Consider the following 20269-nt stretch of genomic DNA (forward strand, 5'->3'; position numbering starts at 1 on the left):
TTTGTTCAATTGCAATAAATTTGTTTCGTGAAAACGTATAATTCAGCGAATACTTACCAATATAGTTTATTACCAGATTTCCCGATAGTTGATTCATTTACAAATGTTGAAAATAATATTATCATATAATAAAGCACCACTATCGGAAGCAATACCAATAATATGCACACTGATAGATGCGGTCCTTCCCCATTCAATACTGATATGCGTTATCGACATCCTATTTTGATGTTCACGTAATCAATTATAGGTGTAACAGTCTGTTCAGAGATGTCATATCGATAAAAGGGTTCAGAGATGTCATATCGATAAAAGGTATTGTCGATTCGATATTTCCAAGTAAGTACTATGTCGAAAGAGACAGTTTGTAGACCATAGATGCAAAACTTTTTTTTTTTATAGGGAAGCCAAATTTATTTATTTGGTAATTTTTAGAAGCCTCCACAGTATGCAAGTGCCTTAGTTTTGACATTATTTTATGTACTTATTAACATACCAGATATTTTTATTTTACTCTACATTACGTTCCTAGATATTTAGACGATGGAGTCGTTGGTAACTCTGGTGAAATCACTGACTTATAGTTTGTTTAGATTTGTTCAAGGATGATAGTTTTATTGTCTCCGGACATTCCCATATAGCATTTTTTAACGGATAAGAAGAATTGTCATTTATATTTGTTTGGTAGATAATATTATTAATAATTAGTAGTAAACATTGTTTGTAGTTGCAACCTTCAGTATGTTATTGAGATTATCATTGTTCGAGCCGTTACTGTGTAATGACTTGTTTATTTTCATCAAGAAAAGTGCTTCCGAAAAGACACTGCATAGGATATTTCACTTCAATACTTCAAAACAGTGGTATTTTGTGATATTTTGATCTCGATTGGTTGTTGTTTGCATGACAGATGAAACACCAGATCAAGTAATTATTAGGATATTATACTACGATTTTTTTGTCATAATTTATTTGTCGGTAGGGCCTGGTAGGGTCCAATAAAAATAACATTACTATTGTACGACTATGTAGGACCTCTTTACGAAGTATCGTGTTGGTATCTATTAAGAGCATGCATAAGTGAAACGGCAAATAATTTTCAACAGTCGGTGGGACGAAATTTTTCACTCGTCGCCAATCGGAGACCAACAGTCGAGGTGTGAGCACGTCAATTTGTTTTGTGATGGAGTTGGAGGAATATATTCTTAAATCGTGTAAAGATTACTAAAAATGTTACATATGTACTTGAAAAAGAGCACATGTCAATGAATATACTATTATTATTACTAATATAACAATAACATAACATTAAATGGACGCATGCTGAATTTTTATGACAAATTATATTTCGTTCGGCTCGCGTCATTTGCACAATCCGCGCATCGCTTAGTCACGATCTTTTTAGACCATGCCTCAGCTGAAATAAATAGCCTTAATATGCCGGTATTGTATCGGAAGAAGAGTATCAATATCCCAAAACGCATTGTATTCAAAGTGACATTAGTTACAATGCGTTTTTGGGGTACCTACCTTTATGTTTATATTGTAGTAAGCTTACGTTTGTTGCGTAGTTCTTTACACACTCACAATTCAATCAATGACCAGTGTGATATTTATACAGTTCCTGTTGGGCTAGTTGCGACCAATCACGAAGCGTGACGGGGTGACACTTCGTGGTCAGTGTTCGCGTCGGTAATTAGCGTGTCATAGAGTTTGCGATCACAGAATCCTGACTGGATTATTTAAATCTCGGGTTTTAAAATGGTGTTTTAGCGATTTGCTTTTAAGCGTTTTTCATCATAAATAAGCTATTATTTTGAGCTAAAAAATGTATCTAATATAATGAAAATTGCTACTTTTTCATTAAATATTTTAGCCACAAAATCATAAAAAAATGCAATCTAGCTTATTTACGTGTACATTAATCTCCTTACATATATGAAAATTATATTCACTTTATCAGGGTTTCCATCTCGGATATTTTAATGAATACCTACCATTGTTTTTTTTAGTGTACGGGGGTGCATTACTGCTGTTTATATTTTATTGGATGCGTTTACATTTAAATTACCAATAATACCTAATTATGTAAAGATATTAAAATTAAAAATATTTTTTTTGAACAGCTAAATAAAGTTATGTACTAGGTAGGTACAATTAAACAAAACTTCAATATTGCGACCATACCGACGTTAGATTCGATATAAATAAAAAGCATTTCAAGTATATCTACACTTTTTTTTAAATGTAAAAATCGATCGGATTCCTTAAAAAATTCACACGCTATACCGTGTTTTTAATTTTCAGTTTGTGTTTTACTTGTAATAAAAAATGTTTTTCTTTTCGAGGGTTTTTATTTTTTTAGATACCTACGTATTTATTAATTACATAAAATGTCTCAAATTGCAAGTTTCACATTTTTCGTATTGAAAATTCGAGTCGACATAAATAATGAATACCAAATTGCGGACTTGGAGTTTGTACGTAGTATTTTGTTAACTACTGTATCTAGTTTGTTTAACAGTCTAACTAAATTAATATACTTCTGTATTATTTTCAATATAAGTTTGCCTCTTGAAAAGAGAAAAAAAAAACAATTTAGCGCTGTTTTCCATTAAGTGCGATATTTCACAATGTCAAGGAAAATTACTTAAAATGATAAAATATTGCCGGGAACGTTGACTGACAATGACAAATTGCAGCGCAGACGTACTTCCCTTTAGTGTTCCAGTACAATGCCCCTCTCCCATCTACATATACATCAGGGGGAGGCAAACTTTTTGGATTGAGGGCCAAATTCAAGAATTCAAAATGAGCGGCGGGCCGCAAGTAAAATACCATTTTTAGATATACACTTTTTATTTTATAATCACGAAAAATGAAAATTTCAAAAAAATTAATGAGAAGAATGAAACTGTTGTACATTTTTTAACATTTTTTTTAAATTCAGGTGTTAATTTTGTAGTTGATATTCTCAAAACTGCTTGTTAATGGGCATCGGAGATATTTGATCGTAAAGAATTTTTATTGAGGTTCATGATCGAAAATATTTGTTCACATAATATGTGAATTTGTCTGAATTAAGGGCATTGTAAAATTTGGAGATTTCTTCACGACGATGCGATTCTCTTAAATCGGTGTCACACTGCATATCAATAATCTCAAGTTGTAGCTCTGTCGGTACAATATCAATATCTATTGAAAATGGATCGCGTACTATTGCTAAACTTGTCTCAATTTTTCGGAAGTAACCAAATCTTTGTGAAAAATCGTCATTCAGAGCTTTAATAATTTTACCATATTCTTCAAATTTATATTCTGATATATTCAGCAACTTCAAAGTTGGAAAGTGGTCCACGTTGTTATTCGATATTTGTCGAAGGAATAACTAGAGTTTTAATTGAAATCCATTCAAACTTTTTACCATATCATGCATATATTTTTTTTCCTTGCAACGCGGAGTTAAAAGTATTTAAATGTGTCACGATGTTCAACGTAGAAAATAGTGGTTACATAGTGTGAGATGAGAGGCAATGAAGACGTACTGAGATAATACATTTACGAAACAACAAATTCTTCAAATTTTAATCTATTGTCAATATTTAAAAAAAAATATATATAAAAAAGTTATTCGTAATTAGAAGTAAAATAATTAATGATGGCGGGCCGCAAAAAAATACCCGGCGGGCCACATGCGGCCCACGGGCCGCAGTTTGCCCGCCCCTGATAAAGATAGATGGAAAAGATAGACAGACATATTGCGTATACTTTTGAAACTGGATCCCATTATCTACATAGAACCGCGAGATCAAATTCTAAGTCAGGATATGTGATACGATTTTAATAACATGCACGAAACCATCCGACAGAAACCGCAATATAATTTGTTCATATCTCGGATAACATTAGGTTATATAATTTCATTTTTTATAATAGGTACCATAACAAGATCGCTCATTCACACATACAAAACCAACAGATCTCGGGTACATAGATTCTGCAGAATTATAAATCATCATAATATTCCTTGAGTGGAACTGTTTTATTCTCTTGCCTCTTTCAAAAATAAATTTATTTAAAGCTGCATTCACAATGCCTTCATTATAACTGTTTTATAGACATTTTAATATCTCCCTCAACTGTATGTGATTTAATTATGCGTATCGTTATTAAAATCGTCACTTATCCATTTATTTTGCATCTTATAGATAGCTCATCAATATTGTATACCTTTGTGATTGGTCCTGTTGATTGGATGTAATAAAAAAGACATGTGTGTTAGAATATTGATTATTTGAATTTTCGATTAACCCGGTTTCAATATTTTCATCAGTCCACATTTATCATTATTCGCACGGCTTTTATTCCTAATTACTCCGCATAATCATATTATAAATTGTTGTTTTTATTTAATAAAACGCAATTTTTTTTACAGTTAACAAAATAAAAGAAATATTATAAATTGTAATATGAAAATAGAACTAAAAAAGTGATGATCACCAACTCGGTTTAATTGTCATCGGAATGGCTTCATTTTAAAAAGTCTGCTTTTAAAACGAATGAGACCGGACGCGATTTATTTAATGGAATTATAATATTGATAGAGTACCTGCCTACTCTTTACGTTCTATAAATTTTATTTCGAATTAAATTTTTAACGCAGTTACAATGTAAAATAAAGATAAATTTGTAAAAGGTACTTGGGTTCCCTTATAAAAAGCACCAAGTACGTCGTCATCCAGGTTAATAAATTGCAATAACTGAAGATGCAAGGAAAATGGTTAGACGAAACCTTCGCTAACAAATCCCGTTGTGGCAAAGATTCCACCATTCATTTTGTAGTTATCGTGTTTGTATCATTCAATCTAGATTCGATACTACTATATATTTTTAAATTAATTATATTAAAACATTACCAATATGTTATTTTTTTCGAACCTACTTATGCAGCTCATGGCCGATAATAATAATAATCTTGCTATGTAGCTTATCTCATAAGATTTAAAATAAAATACCGAAGTAGTTCTTAATAAAAATAGATAATTTCTTACACATATTTTTTTACAACACATATTATTTAATTTGTGAGAAGTTAGTTACCTTGCTCTGTTTGTAACTGAACGTAATCCATGCGTGTATATTATATATTCACAATAATCATAAATACGTATCGATGTATCTAAATTATATGACAGGTACAATAATAATATACTAGGATTATATTATATCTAGATTCTCCAATCACGCGCCGATTAATAATATTACAAGCAAATTATTGGCTCATTAAAATCCAGTTCAGTAATATAATGGAATCATATAAAATGATTTTTCACTCGCCCCGGTCGTTCGCCATCATAAATGCCCGAACTTGTTTAATCGAGAAATTCGTATCGCTCGAAATAGTACCAAAGTAGGTATAAACCTATACTCGTTACTAAACTAGTTTATGTCTAGGTTTACTATTCTCGCATAATTGTAACAGCAAAAGGGCAACAATGTCTATTGTTACACATGGTATACAAACTTATAACATAAGTTAAACTAACATTGAGCACGTTTTGTAATACCTACAGTTAATTTACGCTTACACACTGATTAATATGTTATAGTATTACTAATCAATTTATTATTGTATTTAGTTCGGAGAATTATCTAAAATTTAATTGAGTATACGTCGTAATAGCTATCGACTCAGCTACACAGGTGTATAATTAAGTTTAGTACACATTCAGAGAAATGCTACGTATAGGTACCTATTGAATAGTGCATAGACATTCTGGTACCTAATTAAATTTTCCACATTTGTCTAATCTTTGCGTATTTACACTTATTTATGTTGTCATCTCGATTTTATTAATCATGTCAATATAATTATAATACTTATATTTTTATGGGTAACAATGGCAAACGGGTAAATGTATGTATGTAACAAGATAACAATACTATGTTTGGTGCATTATGAAATTTAATAATAACAATAAAGATAATTATTATTTGATATTCATTTGATTTTTTTTAATATGTAAGAAATGAGAGCAGTAACAGAATTTTAAAAATATTATAACAATTAATTTTCCGTATGTACGTAATCTAGCGTGAGCTTTTATTATAAGCTCTGCGATTATCGAGCTTTTATATCAACTTCGAAATACATCTTTTTGTGCGTTGATATCTTATTTAAATTGAAAATGTAGTTTAGGTCTTTTTGTTTTATTTTTGTTGATTTATATAAAGCCATTTATCGTCGGCATCTGTTGTCAAAACCTGATTTGATTTGCTATCGACATAAACAATTAATCCACAAATAATATCAGTCTGATTTCTTTTGGCTTAGTATGGAATGCGCTGTCAACGACAATGGTATCAGACTATCAGCAAACCTGTTATGGAATAAACTCACTTCCAGTCAGACTGGATTTGAGTGTCTTAAACTATTGCACTGTAGAAATAATAATAAGAACATTGCGACAGTTTCCCACACTGTGGTAAGATTGTTTGCTATGTACGTTCTGGCAAATTGATGCACTATCGTTACAGATACTTTTTTCATCTTCTTCCTATGTGGGTCCTTGGCCTTTTCCAGCATACATACGCCTCCAACCAATACTGTTCAAAGGAGACCAATATCTTTAAATCCAACTCTACACTATTCCGCCCATCTTGTACGAGACCGACCAAGTATTCGAATTCTTCTCTACACCTTTGTATTGAAGCCGGAGTGCCTTTATGGGCCTTACATGGTACTTATTTTAGCTTTTCTTGAATAAGAAAAATGGATCTTCAGATAATAATTGAGGGTTAAACCATTATACAATATTATATACATCATGGGAAAGGACAGAACGTAAAATGTTTCTCTGAAGTGGCGAGTCAATTGCAAATTCTAATGTAAAGGTAATGGTATAATATCTACATGTATTGTCAAAAAAAACTTTCAAATGGTGTTATAGCCATACCCTTTTATGATGATATGATATTATTTATATGGTTATAAAAAGTTTGATTTGTACGGCGAGAAACGATATGCATTAATAATGACTACCTAATACACATTTCGTACAATGTCTATAGGTTGTTCAGACTAAACTTTTAAAGATACCCCAAATTCTTAATTGCTTATATCCGTCAACGCAGCGCTTATATATAGTGTAATTTACATCTGATCCAAACCGACCTAGTATTCGTGTGTACTAAGACGCACTATATTTAGGTTGTGACACTAAACTGTAAATTTCAACGGTAGTGTTAGGTATTGTTCATACTTCTAACTCTTTGTAGAAAATTATGATTATCGCATATTCAAATAAATGCTAATCATTTGAACGAACTATGCAATCCAAAATCTTCATTAATTGTGAATAGGTTGCTTGGTTACTGCATTGTATTCGAAGATAATCAATAACTAGCGCTATCACTGTAATTCGCAATTAAGTGCCACAGCCTGGATGTAGTCTCCTTTGGTGTCAGCACGGGAGATTTCAGCGCCGTGTATCTTAAGTCTTAATCGTAATATACGTCAGCCAGGTTGGGATTCCTCTATAAAAAAATGTTCCGCCAAGCAACAAAAGATAATGAATCACTGATGTAGATATGTACTTCATGCAGTAGTTTGATTGGCAGAATTATCTGTGAACTCAATATTCAAATTTAGACCAGTTCCAATATTGTCCATTTATGAATGATTTGACATAAAATAAACTGCTGAAATTGAATGGTAAAAGCTCAATATATCGTCAATGTATTGATCAAATAGTCAGCCATACTCAGCGTTAGCAATTATTTCCATCCACTCCCTTGACCATTATTTTGACTGGGTACGTAGTATATCAATGCTGGGTACCTAATCCTGCCATCGGCTGTGCTTTGGATTACTCTGTGTGTTTGCTTTTCCACTCGATAATCCATCAATATTGTGGTCGAATGAGTTTGAAATAATGTTGTATTCATATCGTATTCGATTTAATACTATCTATACATATCTACATAGTCGCATCAACGTATTTGAAGATTTTTCAATTTATGTAGCGTAACACGTTGATATAGTACCTACAGAAAACACTATTCCTTCAGTGCCGACGAGTCATTTCAGGCGATTATTTAAAGCCTACCTTCGTGAGATATATAAATTTAAATAGCCTAAAGACATTTCCAAATTAAAAAAAAAATACCAACAGAGTCATCTATATCTGTCTGTAAGTATTGAATTTAGAATTCACCAGCACAGATATACTGTACCCAAGCTATTGCATCTTATATTAACGCATACTAACACATACATCGAAGTATTTTTGAACGTACTCGTAGTTTGATGCTATTTGTCCTTCACATCTCAAAACTGTCTACTTCATCATTGATACGACCCAAGCGTCCAACGATAACGTCCACGTACCTATCTTTGCGCACATTGTGCAATGGGTATGTTATTTTATGTACATCATGGGTGGCCAACCTTTTCAGCAGCCGGGCCAGATTCTTAAAATTAGATTTCCTACCGGGCCGCACAACCGATTTTTTTTTATTATACAAAACAAAAAAGAAATATATAAGTACGAGGGTGGGTCAATAATTCCTTAGAAAAAAGCATTAAAACAGTTTTTATTTTTGTATTTTTTTTTATTTCTTAACATAATCTCCTTGGAGCTCAATACACTTGGTTAGACGTTTCTCAATTTTTTTTAAACCGTCAGAAAAATAAATTTTCGGAAGGTCCTCAAAATAAGCATTTGTCCGATCGATGACTTCTTCATTTAAAAAAAAACGTTGTCCACTTAGCCATTTTTTTAAGTTTGGGAAAAGGAAAAAGTCACTGGGGGCTAAATCTGGCGAATACGGTGGGTGGTCGACCAATTCGAACTTCAATTCTTCAATTTTAGCCATTGATCGTAAACATGTGTGAACACGGGCATTGTCCTGATGAAAGAGGATTTTTTTCCTGTTTAAATGAGGCCGTTTTTCTTCAATTTTGTTTTTAAGCTGGTCCAGTAAAGATGCATAATAATCCCCTGTTATTGTTTTTCCTTTTTCCAAATAGTCAATGAAAATAATTTCACGTGCATCCCAAAATTCAGTAGCCATAACCTTACCAGCTGATTTTACGGTTTTCGCCTTCTTTGGACATGGTTTGCCTTCGCAATCCACTGCTTTGACTGTTCTTTCGTCTCGGGAGTATAGTGGTGTATCCATGTTTCATCTACAGTCACAAAGCGACGAAAAAATTCATCCGGATTGCGTTGCATGAGCGACAACAGGGCTTTAGAGGCCACCACCCTATTGCGTTTATTGTCGACTGTGAGCAAACGCGGCACCCATCTTGCAGAAATATTTTTCATGCCCAATTTGTCATGTAAAATAGAAATGACGCTACCTTTTGAGATCCCTGTAACCTCAATTATCTCACTCAACTTTAATCTTCGGTCACTTAACACCATTTCGTGGATTTTATTGATCATTTCTGGTGTAGTCACCTCTACAGGACGTCCTGAGCGTGGTTCATCCTTTGTTGATGTACGACCACGTTTAAATTCATTTAAAAAGGAGCAGATATGCCGTGAACTTAATCCAACTCATTTTTTATTTCCTTTGCTGTTAACCCTTTTATATTAAAATGTTTAATAACAGCTCTAAACTCAATTTTCTCCATTTTCCATTTTTCCATTTTCCACAAGCAATTTTTTTTTTTAAATGTACGAGAAACACAACAACCCGACCAATCTGATTGAAACTTCGCAGCATACTGAATCGGTAGTGCCGCTGCATGAAAACAAACCGCTTACAGTACTAGTCGCACCACCTGTCGGCTTTTCTAAGGACTTATTGACCCACCCTCGTATTATATATTAATAAAATAAAACAAAAATGAGAATCAAACATTTTTATTAGATCATGTTCAAACACGCGCGTCAATATCATTTTACTCCCTACTTCAATTATAGTTTGTCAATTTATGGCTACGGCCGTATGTTGTAGCTTAACCACTGGGGAATGACAAAAGAAATGGCGTATTTCAAAAAAACACTACCTTATTCTTAGGTCAATAATTATTATAAAGCAATCATTATTCATAAGATGTTTATCACACTTGAATGGTCAAAGACATAGCTTATAATAAAAATCATCTTCAAATGTGTTAATCTTGCCGATTTTTTGAATAATAAAATGCCTAATTCTTGTCAAATTTGGGATCACAGAGATTATCAATATAATTTTTTATCGTGAATATTTTACAAAAATTATCTCGTAATAAATTATACTAATGGTTTCATAAATGCGTTTAAAAATTAATAAACGTAAAAAATCTTAACACCACTGCACAGTTATATACCGAAATATGACTATATTCTAAAACATTAGAGCGAGAGGTTTAAAAGAATACTATTTTATGTAAAAAATACTTTATGCAGTCATCAAATGTTTAAAATAACTATAAAGGATAATAAGGCTTCAAAATTATATAAATAGATTTTCTACAACGTTTAAGGAGTGTCCAGGATCATGGTTTGAAAATACAATAAAAACTCAATTTTGACCTTCGACGAGCATGTCCCCCCTTAAATAATGACACATCGCATTGTATAAAAAATTGCAGGCAAATCATTTTAAAGAATAATCATTACGTTTAATGTAAATATACGATTGCCTAGGTCGGTCCTTAGGATCGGGGAATTAAACATAAAAATATACAATCAACAAACCCTATGAAATTAATTATCGGCAGTCATTCAAATATAATAACTGCTTGTTATTTTACCTCAAACATAATCTCTAAAAATGGAAAACCGCTCAGTGATGGAGAATATAATATGAAAGAAGAGTGGTTTAAATGCTTCCACGATCTCTTTGAGTAATTTGAAAACAATGAAAAAAATATTCAAAGAATAAAAGATTTGTCTTCGTCTAGACTCTAGAGATACGGTGAAAGATAGAATATCAATAACCCAATTGTAATTTTAAGCCTTTTTAATAGAATTCTTAACAATTTTTTTAGAAAACTTAATAAAAATTTTCGCCTTAAAAAAAACTGCTTGGCACATCGGACAAATTGAAAAATATTATTTGGGAAATTTTGGCACGCGTACGTAAAAAGGTTCGCCATCCCTGCAATCTAATATATTTTTAAGGTTCCCCATCTTGCGTTGGGCTACATACGCGTTTGGAAAAAATGTGTTCAGTTTTAAACTATTTTCATAATATGCATTTGGGTAAGTAGGTAGGTATATGATTATCACGAAATAATAAAATCTGTATTAGAGGATTCTGGTAAATTAAAATGTATATTCCATGTAATGTATACGCCCATTTAATTATTTAATACGTCAGTGGTGTAACACAAAAATATTGAATATTTTAGGGAGGTTCTGCGCTTAACTATTTAGTGAATCATGACTCATGACAGATTCTAAAAAATCATATTCGCCTCATATAAAAAATACCACTTTGTTGATGATAACTGACAGTTTTTGGTGGAAAGACATCGTACTAATTAAAATGAAACGCAATCTGCAGTACCTACTTATTCCACATCATTCACACAGTCAGTTGAGAAAATCCTATTGAAGCGCACGAAACCGGTCCTGAGCACTATTAAATTATATGTAATACATAATACTACCTATTGCATTTTATTTTATTAAATAAACTATAATATAATTATAATACGACACATGTTTCTGTCACATAGTTAAGTAACAAAACTTTCTTTAAAGAGTTTATCAATTACTATAATTGTATTATTGTCAATGTGTTGAGTTTGATAGAAAATATCTATAGACCTATAATGTGTCTCGGTTTTTGTGATTGTTCATCTATATTACTAACTGCACTACTGTCATTGGGCCTATTAAAAATAATATCTGTTTTTTGTAAATATACATAACATGGAATGTTGACTGTATTTGCTCTTAAAGAAATTTCCGCCTCAACCCAATATAATTTTATTATGTGGCATGGTCGTTATTGTTGCGGCTACAAGCGATAAATAAATTTATAAAAGAAGCCGGGTTAGTGCGAGAATTATATGGACGCAAGGGTATCATCACAATATTGTCGTGTTGAAAAAGGGTCTCTCGCAAATAAAGTTTGAGATTCTGTGATCCATAGAGTGTTTATGAAGTGTGTGTATACGTTAGCTAGACTGCACTAAATTTCATTTCTATATATTTCGCTAAAAATGTCACTCGTTTTATTCGTGGTGAGATCTTAAATCTTCGATTGACATGGGTCTGGTAGGGTTTTAAGAAAGAACCTGTAAGCATTATAAAGTTCAACCGTTGACTCGTATTTAAGAAAGATTTATTTCGAATAAACCCGTCAGATGAATATTTTTTATACCTAACATTTTTATAACATCTTAAACTATTAAATACTCCATTTTTGTCATTTGACGTTGGCGGTTACTAATTCTTAGTAAGAACGCCCTGATGATATTCGCTAGGATTTCATACGTTGTTTTCCCTTCCGTATCTGGGAAAATAGATCGACGGCATATTTTATTTTCATTTCTATTTGGAAACCGACCATAAAAAATCGATTACCGAAAATATTTGATCTACAAGATCAGTCTCAAAAAATAAATAGGTGAGTGGCTTGTGAAGTACGCCGCTTCAATGATTTCCGTCGTTATCTACACAAATAATATGTCTAAAGCTCCATGATGCTTGCTTATAAATAGTAAGCAATCGAAAAGACATTTTGTTATCATATATCAGCGTTTTCGTGTAGGTATTCTGGACCGCCCCCGAATAAGACGTCTGTGCGCCCACGTGCTGCTAACCCATTACCATTTTAAGTCTATTCCCCGAAACAATTGCCAATTATGGCGAAAGCGCTTTCGGCACGTGATATTACTTCGTGCTCGGCGATCAAATTGTAACTACATTTCATTAAGGGTGACTCTGGTATTAAACGCCTCTAAAGAATTAAGGGTGGGACGAAACTCTCCCTAATCAAGTCCGAGAATGTGATTGTTTAGCGAATTCTCAGTGGAACTAATTATTTATTGTAGTGTAGATATATTTTTTTCAATTAAAATGACCCTATTATGAATGTTAGTGAAGTTTTTTTTAGTGAAAATAAAGGTATGTAAATTTAAATCACACCAGTGACAGGACGTTCTTATGTGAATATATAATATTACATAGTTATGTATATTTCACAATATATAATTAAATAGTATGGCTCTTGAATGTCTCACTACTCATCAGCAACATCTTCTTGGCTACGTGTTAAAACTGTGAACTAACATGCTCCTCCCTTTTTTCCATTATTAACTATCAAGCTCCTCCCATTTAGTCGACAACAGCGCCTAGAAGCGTAGCCAAGAAGAAGTTGCAGAAGAGTACACATGTACACTTACACATTGGATATAATTTGCTACCATTAGGTACTGCAGAATAATCGAGCCGTCGAGTCGCAATACTCGCTCAGGAGTCTGGACATTGGGATATTTATTTTGTCATGATCGTTTTAATATCAGTGAATAATATGGTTAGAAAATAAAATTATTTATTTTAATGTAGTAGGAATGAAGAGATCGTACGATTTTAAAGTTTTAATTAGAATTATAAATTAGTATTTACATTAGAAACAGCAAAATCCTTCTACGAGGCGTAAAAAGATAAAATTGACTTGCTTTACCCGTTTAAAAAAATAACACTTAGGTACTCGTTGCTTCTGCGGAATAATTAAAAAATAACAGTTTTTTGTCAGTCAAGTTTCAAAGCAGTTATTTATTACCTGCCGTTTCAACTCTTAACAATTCTATAAGCACTGTTGCTCAATAATCTTAGTTATTATTGTTATGTATTAACTTGTAATTTAAAAAGTGCAGCTATCCTTGATTTCAATTAAAGTCTTTGTCTTAGCATTATTTTTATTGAGAGTATCATTTCTTTGTTAGATTAATATTTTTAATAATCTTTAAATCCATCAACCGTAATTATAAAAAGTGGTAAGTATTTGATAGTGGTGTAATAAATGTGCAAAAAATGGAAAGATTGCCTAATAAAAAAAGTAAAAACTGGAAATAGTTGTATTAACATATTTTCACTATATTAATTAAGTCCATATTATAAACCTTTTCCGAGCTATTCCACATTTCATAAGCAATTGATTTATCAGCACATTGAATCCCTAGCTGACATAAACTTTGTAAAGACAATTTTATTTGAAAATATAAAATGTAATCTATTTTTTTTTAAATCTCTGATTTCTTGATTGATTGATTTTCTGATTTACCACAAAGAAATACGAATTAGTTCAGTAGAGCTTTACACGACCCTTGTTTCGTGTTCTTTATAATATTATGAAAGTTTTGCGCTTACATACAAATACGACTTATTTGATATTATTGAGCATGATTGATTTATCGTTAATTATTAAGATAGTTTATATTTCCAAAATCAATACATCAGAACATGAATAGTTGATGTATCTAAAATGAAGCAGATATGCAGAAAAATAACATACCCACCCGGTTAGAATATGATTGTGAATTGTATTATTTGAGTTTGGTACATATAAACTTAACACCGAGAGCCAATGTTTTACGTCCATTTATACAGATAAACGTGAATACGTTAATTAAATTTACATTAATCATTTATTTGCTACAAAGAGACTACGCATTGTTCCCTAGTCACCAATGTACCTACTTACATAGCTACGCTAAAGCTCGGGAGGTTTCAATTAAAAAATTATTTATTTACAATTTCAACTCAAATGAATGATTATTCCGGTATTTAGGTTATTTAAAATGAAAAGAAAACATTGTAATTCTTGTCACAGGGCTATTTCAAATTTAATTTTGTTTAATATTATTACTTAAATTGGTTGTGTGAGTTGCATAAAATATAAATAATATATTATGCATTATATAAGTATTGATTCTATTGTTTTTTTTATTTTTCAGATTTGGTTTTTCACTGATGCTGACAGCTCGATTTACCAAGAAAAAACAAGTAAGTCTACAATTATTATGCTCTTTGCTATAAATCATTTTTATGTTTCAAATCATTTATTATCTTTAAATTATTAATTAGTTTCGCTAGCCGTAAATAACAAGAAAGAGCTAGACTTTTTTGTTGTTATATTATTTACAATCTGTATTTTTTACTAGCCATTTGAAAGTTATTTCCAATCATTCTTACGGTCTTATATCAGAACGGGTAATAAAATACGTAGAATGGTAATTGATATAAAAACTGAATAATAAAAAACTGGAAAACACACTCCGCCGCGTTTAAATAAGTTTAATATGTAGATCAACTCGTTAATAATGTTTTTATCTTATGAATACGCGTTTCAACTCGCTGGGGGCTGTCTACAAAAATCAATTATGAAACCATTTTGTTAAATTGTAATGGAATAGGAACCATAACAGTTAGGGATGTACCTATACAAAAATAAAAAATAGCGAGTACGCATCTCATCGAGGTTCATTACTGATCTAAATGCATGTATTAATTAGGTTTTAGTTGGAGATTTCAAGACCACATATTTTTAAACATATAACAGTGTCATAAGTAGAAGCACTCGCTATTTGAAACTGAAATGAATGTAATATTTGAATAAGGAAACAAAGGAGCATCACGTAAAGCAGTGCTGCTAACAATAGAACTGTCATAATATCTACCTATACATAACGTCAATGTTTTTTCAACAACATACTTATCTAAATATTGTTTTCAATGTCGATTATTCAACAAAAATGTGATGCCTATTCTTTATCCCATTTAAATAATTTCTCTTGGTGGATAAGTAAGTTATTTGCAGTCAAATGTGAATTGGAGCGCTTGACATACTATGTACCTAGGTACATCTATTCTCTATTGGCAGTCGTGTTTATTAATGGCACATATAATATATTATATTGTATTGAGTAATTGAACATTTTTTGTAATGTGCGTGGACACCATTTTGTGAAGATGGCATTATTAACGTGTGCGCAAAATCATATTAAATATTTGGCTGCCATTTTCTATTGCGCCATGTAGTTTGTATGCGTGCTGTGTGACACGCGATCATGGAAAAATTCTATATTGCATTTTAAACATTGTCACTTGAGGACGGAATAATTCCGATCCCTCCTTAGATTCATCACTTTCAGTACACGGGTACAGAGGACACTTCATGTCATTTAAGATAAATGACGGCAGAGCAAGTCAAGATTCTTTTTATTTTCTAAAACTCTTACTTTAATTAAGCACTACTTCGGGACAAGGAAGTGTGGGACTAAAAATTTTACATTCTGACACGTTTATAGCATCATGGAAGGCGGCCGTGCACAAACCGCGGCTGCACATGCATGGCGGATGGAGATGGGGAAACTCAAATCATTGCCACTTGAATGTTGTTCACAATACCTAGATAATTATTGGAAAAAAGTCAATAATTTTTGAAATACAGTATCAATAGTATCCATATTATTCATTGACTGATTATGGTTTACTGAAATAATACAATTCAAAATTTTATTTCATCAAAAAAAAAAAATTAAGTGGATATCATTTTATTTATATTCTTTATGTAGGTAAGTATCGAGACTTATAGGGTTAGCCAAAGTGAGCAGTGGGTGTGACTACCTCCAAAAATGGACCGCTCCAGATAACCAGTCCACTTTGGTAATGAATTGAACCAGTCTTATGATTTAAAAATAAAATTTTAAAGCCTTCCAGCCTTAATTGGTTTTCTGTGAATAAATTATTATATTTTCTCAGTCGCGTTTTCGTGTCAATATATTTTTTAATTGCACAACTGTCTTTTTATAATACATTTCATTTCGACATGCGATCGTTTTTTAATCTGGAAATGCTTTGTAATATCGATAATTATTAATATATCCTACAACCTCTGCCAATATTACTTAATTTATGATTATGCATTGGGATAACATGACTTATGCTAATCACACAAAATCGTTCACATACGTACTAATATTTCACATATAGCAAATTTTTAACTTAACAAACATAACTAGATAGTGGATAGGTATATGGTTTAGTTTATATCATATAAAATACAGAATTGAGGAGTAGGAGACGAGACCACTTCCGGGGCTGGCATCATGACGACTTTTCATGTACACGTACACTATCGTTACAGATAGTCAAATCACAAAAGAAACTGCGTTCGTCATATTACAAAAAAAAACTGCAGAATGCGTCTCAGACATATTGTCGAGAGCCGTTCCTTTATCTGCAGTCTCTGGATGATTGACTGGTTCGTCCTGTGTTCTGTCCAAAAAATATAAAGCATTCGGCACCAACACCACATCTCGAAGGCATCAATTGCCTTCCGCTCCCTTGCCTTCAGGGTCTATGACCCGATTTCGTGTAAAGATATGGCGACCACTAATGTTTGCAATATGAAATACCGGTAGTCATTCGGTATTGCAATCCGTATATTATGCACGTACGTAGTGTTTTATTTATGTATTACATTCACTTTGTGTTCACGATATGAAGTTCTTCACCCCTGTTTCGTTTATCTTTTTATAAGTAAAGTTTAATATACGTACCTACCTGCTATATTCAAGTATTAGCATAAGTAGTTAGTACTTAATAAATCTCACATAGCGGCTCTCGTGGTGCGGTGGGTAAGGCGCTGGCCTTCCACCCGAGAGTTCTGGGCTCGATTCCCGGTCATGACAATAACATTAATGTGTTTTTCTCAAAGCCTGGGTGTTTGTGATTGTTCAAAATTACTAACAACCACAACCACAAGGACATGGTTATTAATAATTCTAAAAAAAAAAAAATCTCACTATAATACTTTCACGCTCATAATTTGATAAAGTAGGTATGTGTCTTATATTATTATATACAGGAACCACGATGATTATTTTGTATCTACTGGACAAAATTTTGGTCTACCACTGCACAATAATATGTTGTATTTGTCAACTACATTATTTATTAACAAAACAAATAATAAACCAAGTTGTCCGAGTATCAACGAGTCTTGGAAATATTATATTTCTCTTTATATTATGTCCAGACGATGAAGTTACATTATACACTGCCTGTGGACTGTCAATTATTGAAAGTCTTGGAGATTTTATCTCTTCGGATTCTGCTGCAGCTTGTTAAGACTGGTTTACATCACAATCCAACGTCGACACTTGTCACTAACTGGCAAAAGGGCGCCTTTAGAATTCTAGTTCCGCCTTCGTTACACTAATAACATTTTGTTCATGGTTTTGATGAACTTTTCTGCTGTCGGACATTTTTCCATTGACTTTGTATGCAGCATGACGTGAAACATAACATATGAATGTAGTTGAAAAAATGAGATCTACCTACATTAGAATAAGGCTCATTAACACAATTAATAAGTAGGTACATAACGCTATTTAGTTTCAAAAATTAACTCTACTTGCAATAATACTGTAAATAATAAGAAAATTTGCGATCATGAGTGCTTCTTCTTATGCGTTAATTAATATTGAGTTTAAGCGATTGGCCTAGCTAGGGTATTTTATACCTACATGCAGGCATTTTTATACATGTTTCGCGAAATTCATAACAAATGCGTTTAAATATTAAAATTATGTATAGTAAAGTCATACATGTGTTTGTCGTTCGTATTTTAAATTAAATTTTCTTTGAATCGCCGTGAAGCCATATTTTTTTACATTTAATATACATTTAATTAATATAGTGAATACATAATCCCAAAAAGATGTCGGTACATGATTTTGTATTTCTGAAGAAAGCTGCAGTACGTGGTCATTTTTAAGTAACCAAAAATATAGTATTTTAATGTACGTAATCGGCGTACGATAGCAGTATATTATTTAAATTTTATTAATTGTTTTATGGAGAACCAAAATTATAGTAAGTACAATACTAATATGATAGGTACACTTTGCAACATTGTTGTACCTACCCTTATAAAAAACGAACCTTTTCGCAGAGAGTAGGTCCCTACATATTTACCTATCACAATAATACATAGCTTCGTCAACCTTTGAGGGCGCCCCGATTTCCACATTTACATATCAGCATGCGTGGCTTACATTTTGAAGCACAGAGTACGTGTCTTGTATTCTTGACTTGCGATAGAATTTATTTGATTTTTTTTGTGTAACAGGGAAATCCCGCGTTATGTCACGTCGCTACAGTTTCCCATGTTTTATTAAATTTGTTCGTCGTCGCGCTATTTTCACTGTGGCGAACTGGCTTACAATCTAGCAGAGGCACTGTTACATTATATTTGCGTTTGTTTCATATTGTGTATTTTAAATTGAACCGTACCGAAGGCATTCGATATCGAAAATAATATATCAATATAATTTGAAAATATTCCAAATGTAATAGTACCTTTAAAGAGATTCGGTGTTTACTTTATGGAAATTCACAATACCTACTATATTTTTTTTATTTCGTATGCACGACATATAAAACTGAATAACGAGATGTGTTTCATTTGCATAGTAGTTACGTTCTACAAAGTATGCTCTCCCAACTTCACACAATACCTATTCCCATTACATATTCACACCCCTTCTACTCATCTATAACTTTGAAATTTTACCAGCTGTTCCGCGTCCTCACATATCATACACATCTATCCCTTTTTCATTATATTTTACGGTTATATAAACCACATTTTGAGGTCGAATAAGTCTCAACGTGTCACCAATCAAATATGACAGATTGTGACCAAGTGAAGGACATCACGAATTTTCCCATTGGCCGTAGTGATATATTGATATATCATACGCAGTGTTAACAAATGTCGTTCACAAAAATATGCTAGTTAGGGTAAGAAAAAATGCTAGATTTTCTCAAAATTAAAGCTATCTCGAAACTAGATTTTCAAATAATTGAATCATAATAAATTCTAATGGATTTAAGTTTTGTGTTATTGCATTTGAGTCGTTTTTTTGCGACCCGGGTTTCGCCTTTCGGCATCTTCAGGCGCGAAAGGCAGGTCGCAAAAAACGACTCAAATGGAATAGTCAAAACTTAAATCCATTAGAATATAAATTCAAATTCCATCAAGTATCTACCTTCGGTCGATAGTATTAATATTATTAATAAATCATAATAATTGTCAATAATGTTTTCACTAGAATAAATTATTTACGTTATTATAATTATATCTGTGATTACGTCACATATTTATCCTAGAAGATTATCGAGGGAGGGGCGACATATCCCCCTGCCTGGTTGGATTACATCATTACATTTTATCAACATCTAAATTTATTCTAACTGTTGCATGGGTGAGGGACCGCAGAGTGCAGAGCCATTGTAAAGGTTAACCCAGG

At 32.2% G+C, this 20269-nt stretch overlaps 1 protein-coding gene across 1 annotated transcript in view; it reads left to right on the forward strand.

The window, feature by feature from the left end:
• Nucleotides 1-20269, forward strand: part of fng (Fringe glycosyltransferase) — a 253671-nt gene that overhangs the window by 66773 nt on the left and 166629 nt on the right. The window contains exon 2 of the mRNA XM_085958107.1: nt 14906-14954. Coding sequence (XP_085814233.1) covers nt 14906-14954 — 49 coding nt within the window. The remainder of the gene's footprint in view (nt 1-14905; nt 14955-20269) is intronic.

Source organism: Rhyacophila brunnea, unplaced genomic scaffold (assembly GCF_057557595.1).
Source record: "Rhyacophila brunnea isolate RB1 unplaced genomic scaffold, BYU_Rbru_1.0 scaffold_7, whole genome shotgun sequence".
Classification (NCBI taxonomy): Eukaryota; Metazoa; Arthropoda; class Insecta; order Trichoptera; family Rhyacophilidae; genus Rhyacophila; species Rhyacophila brunnea.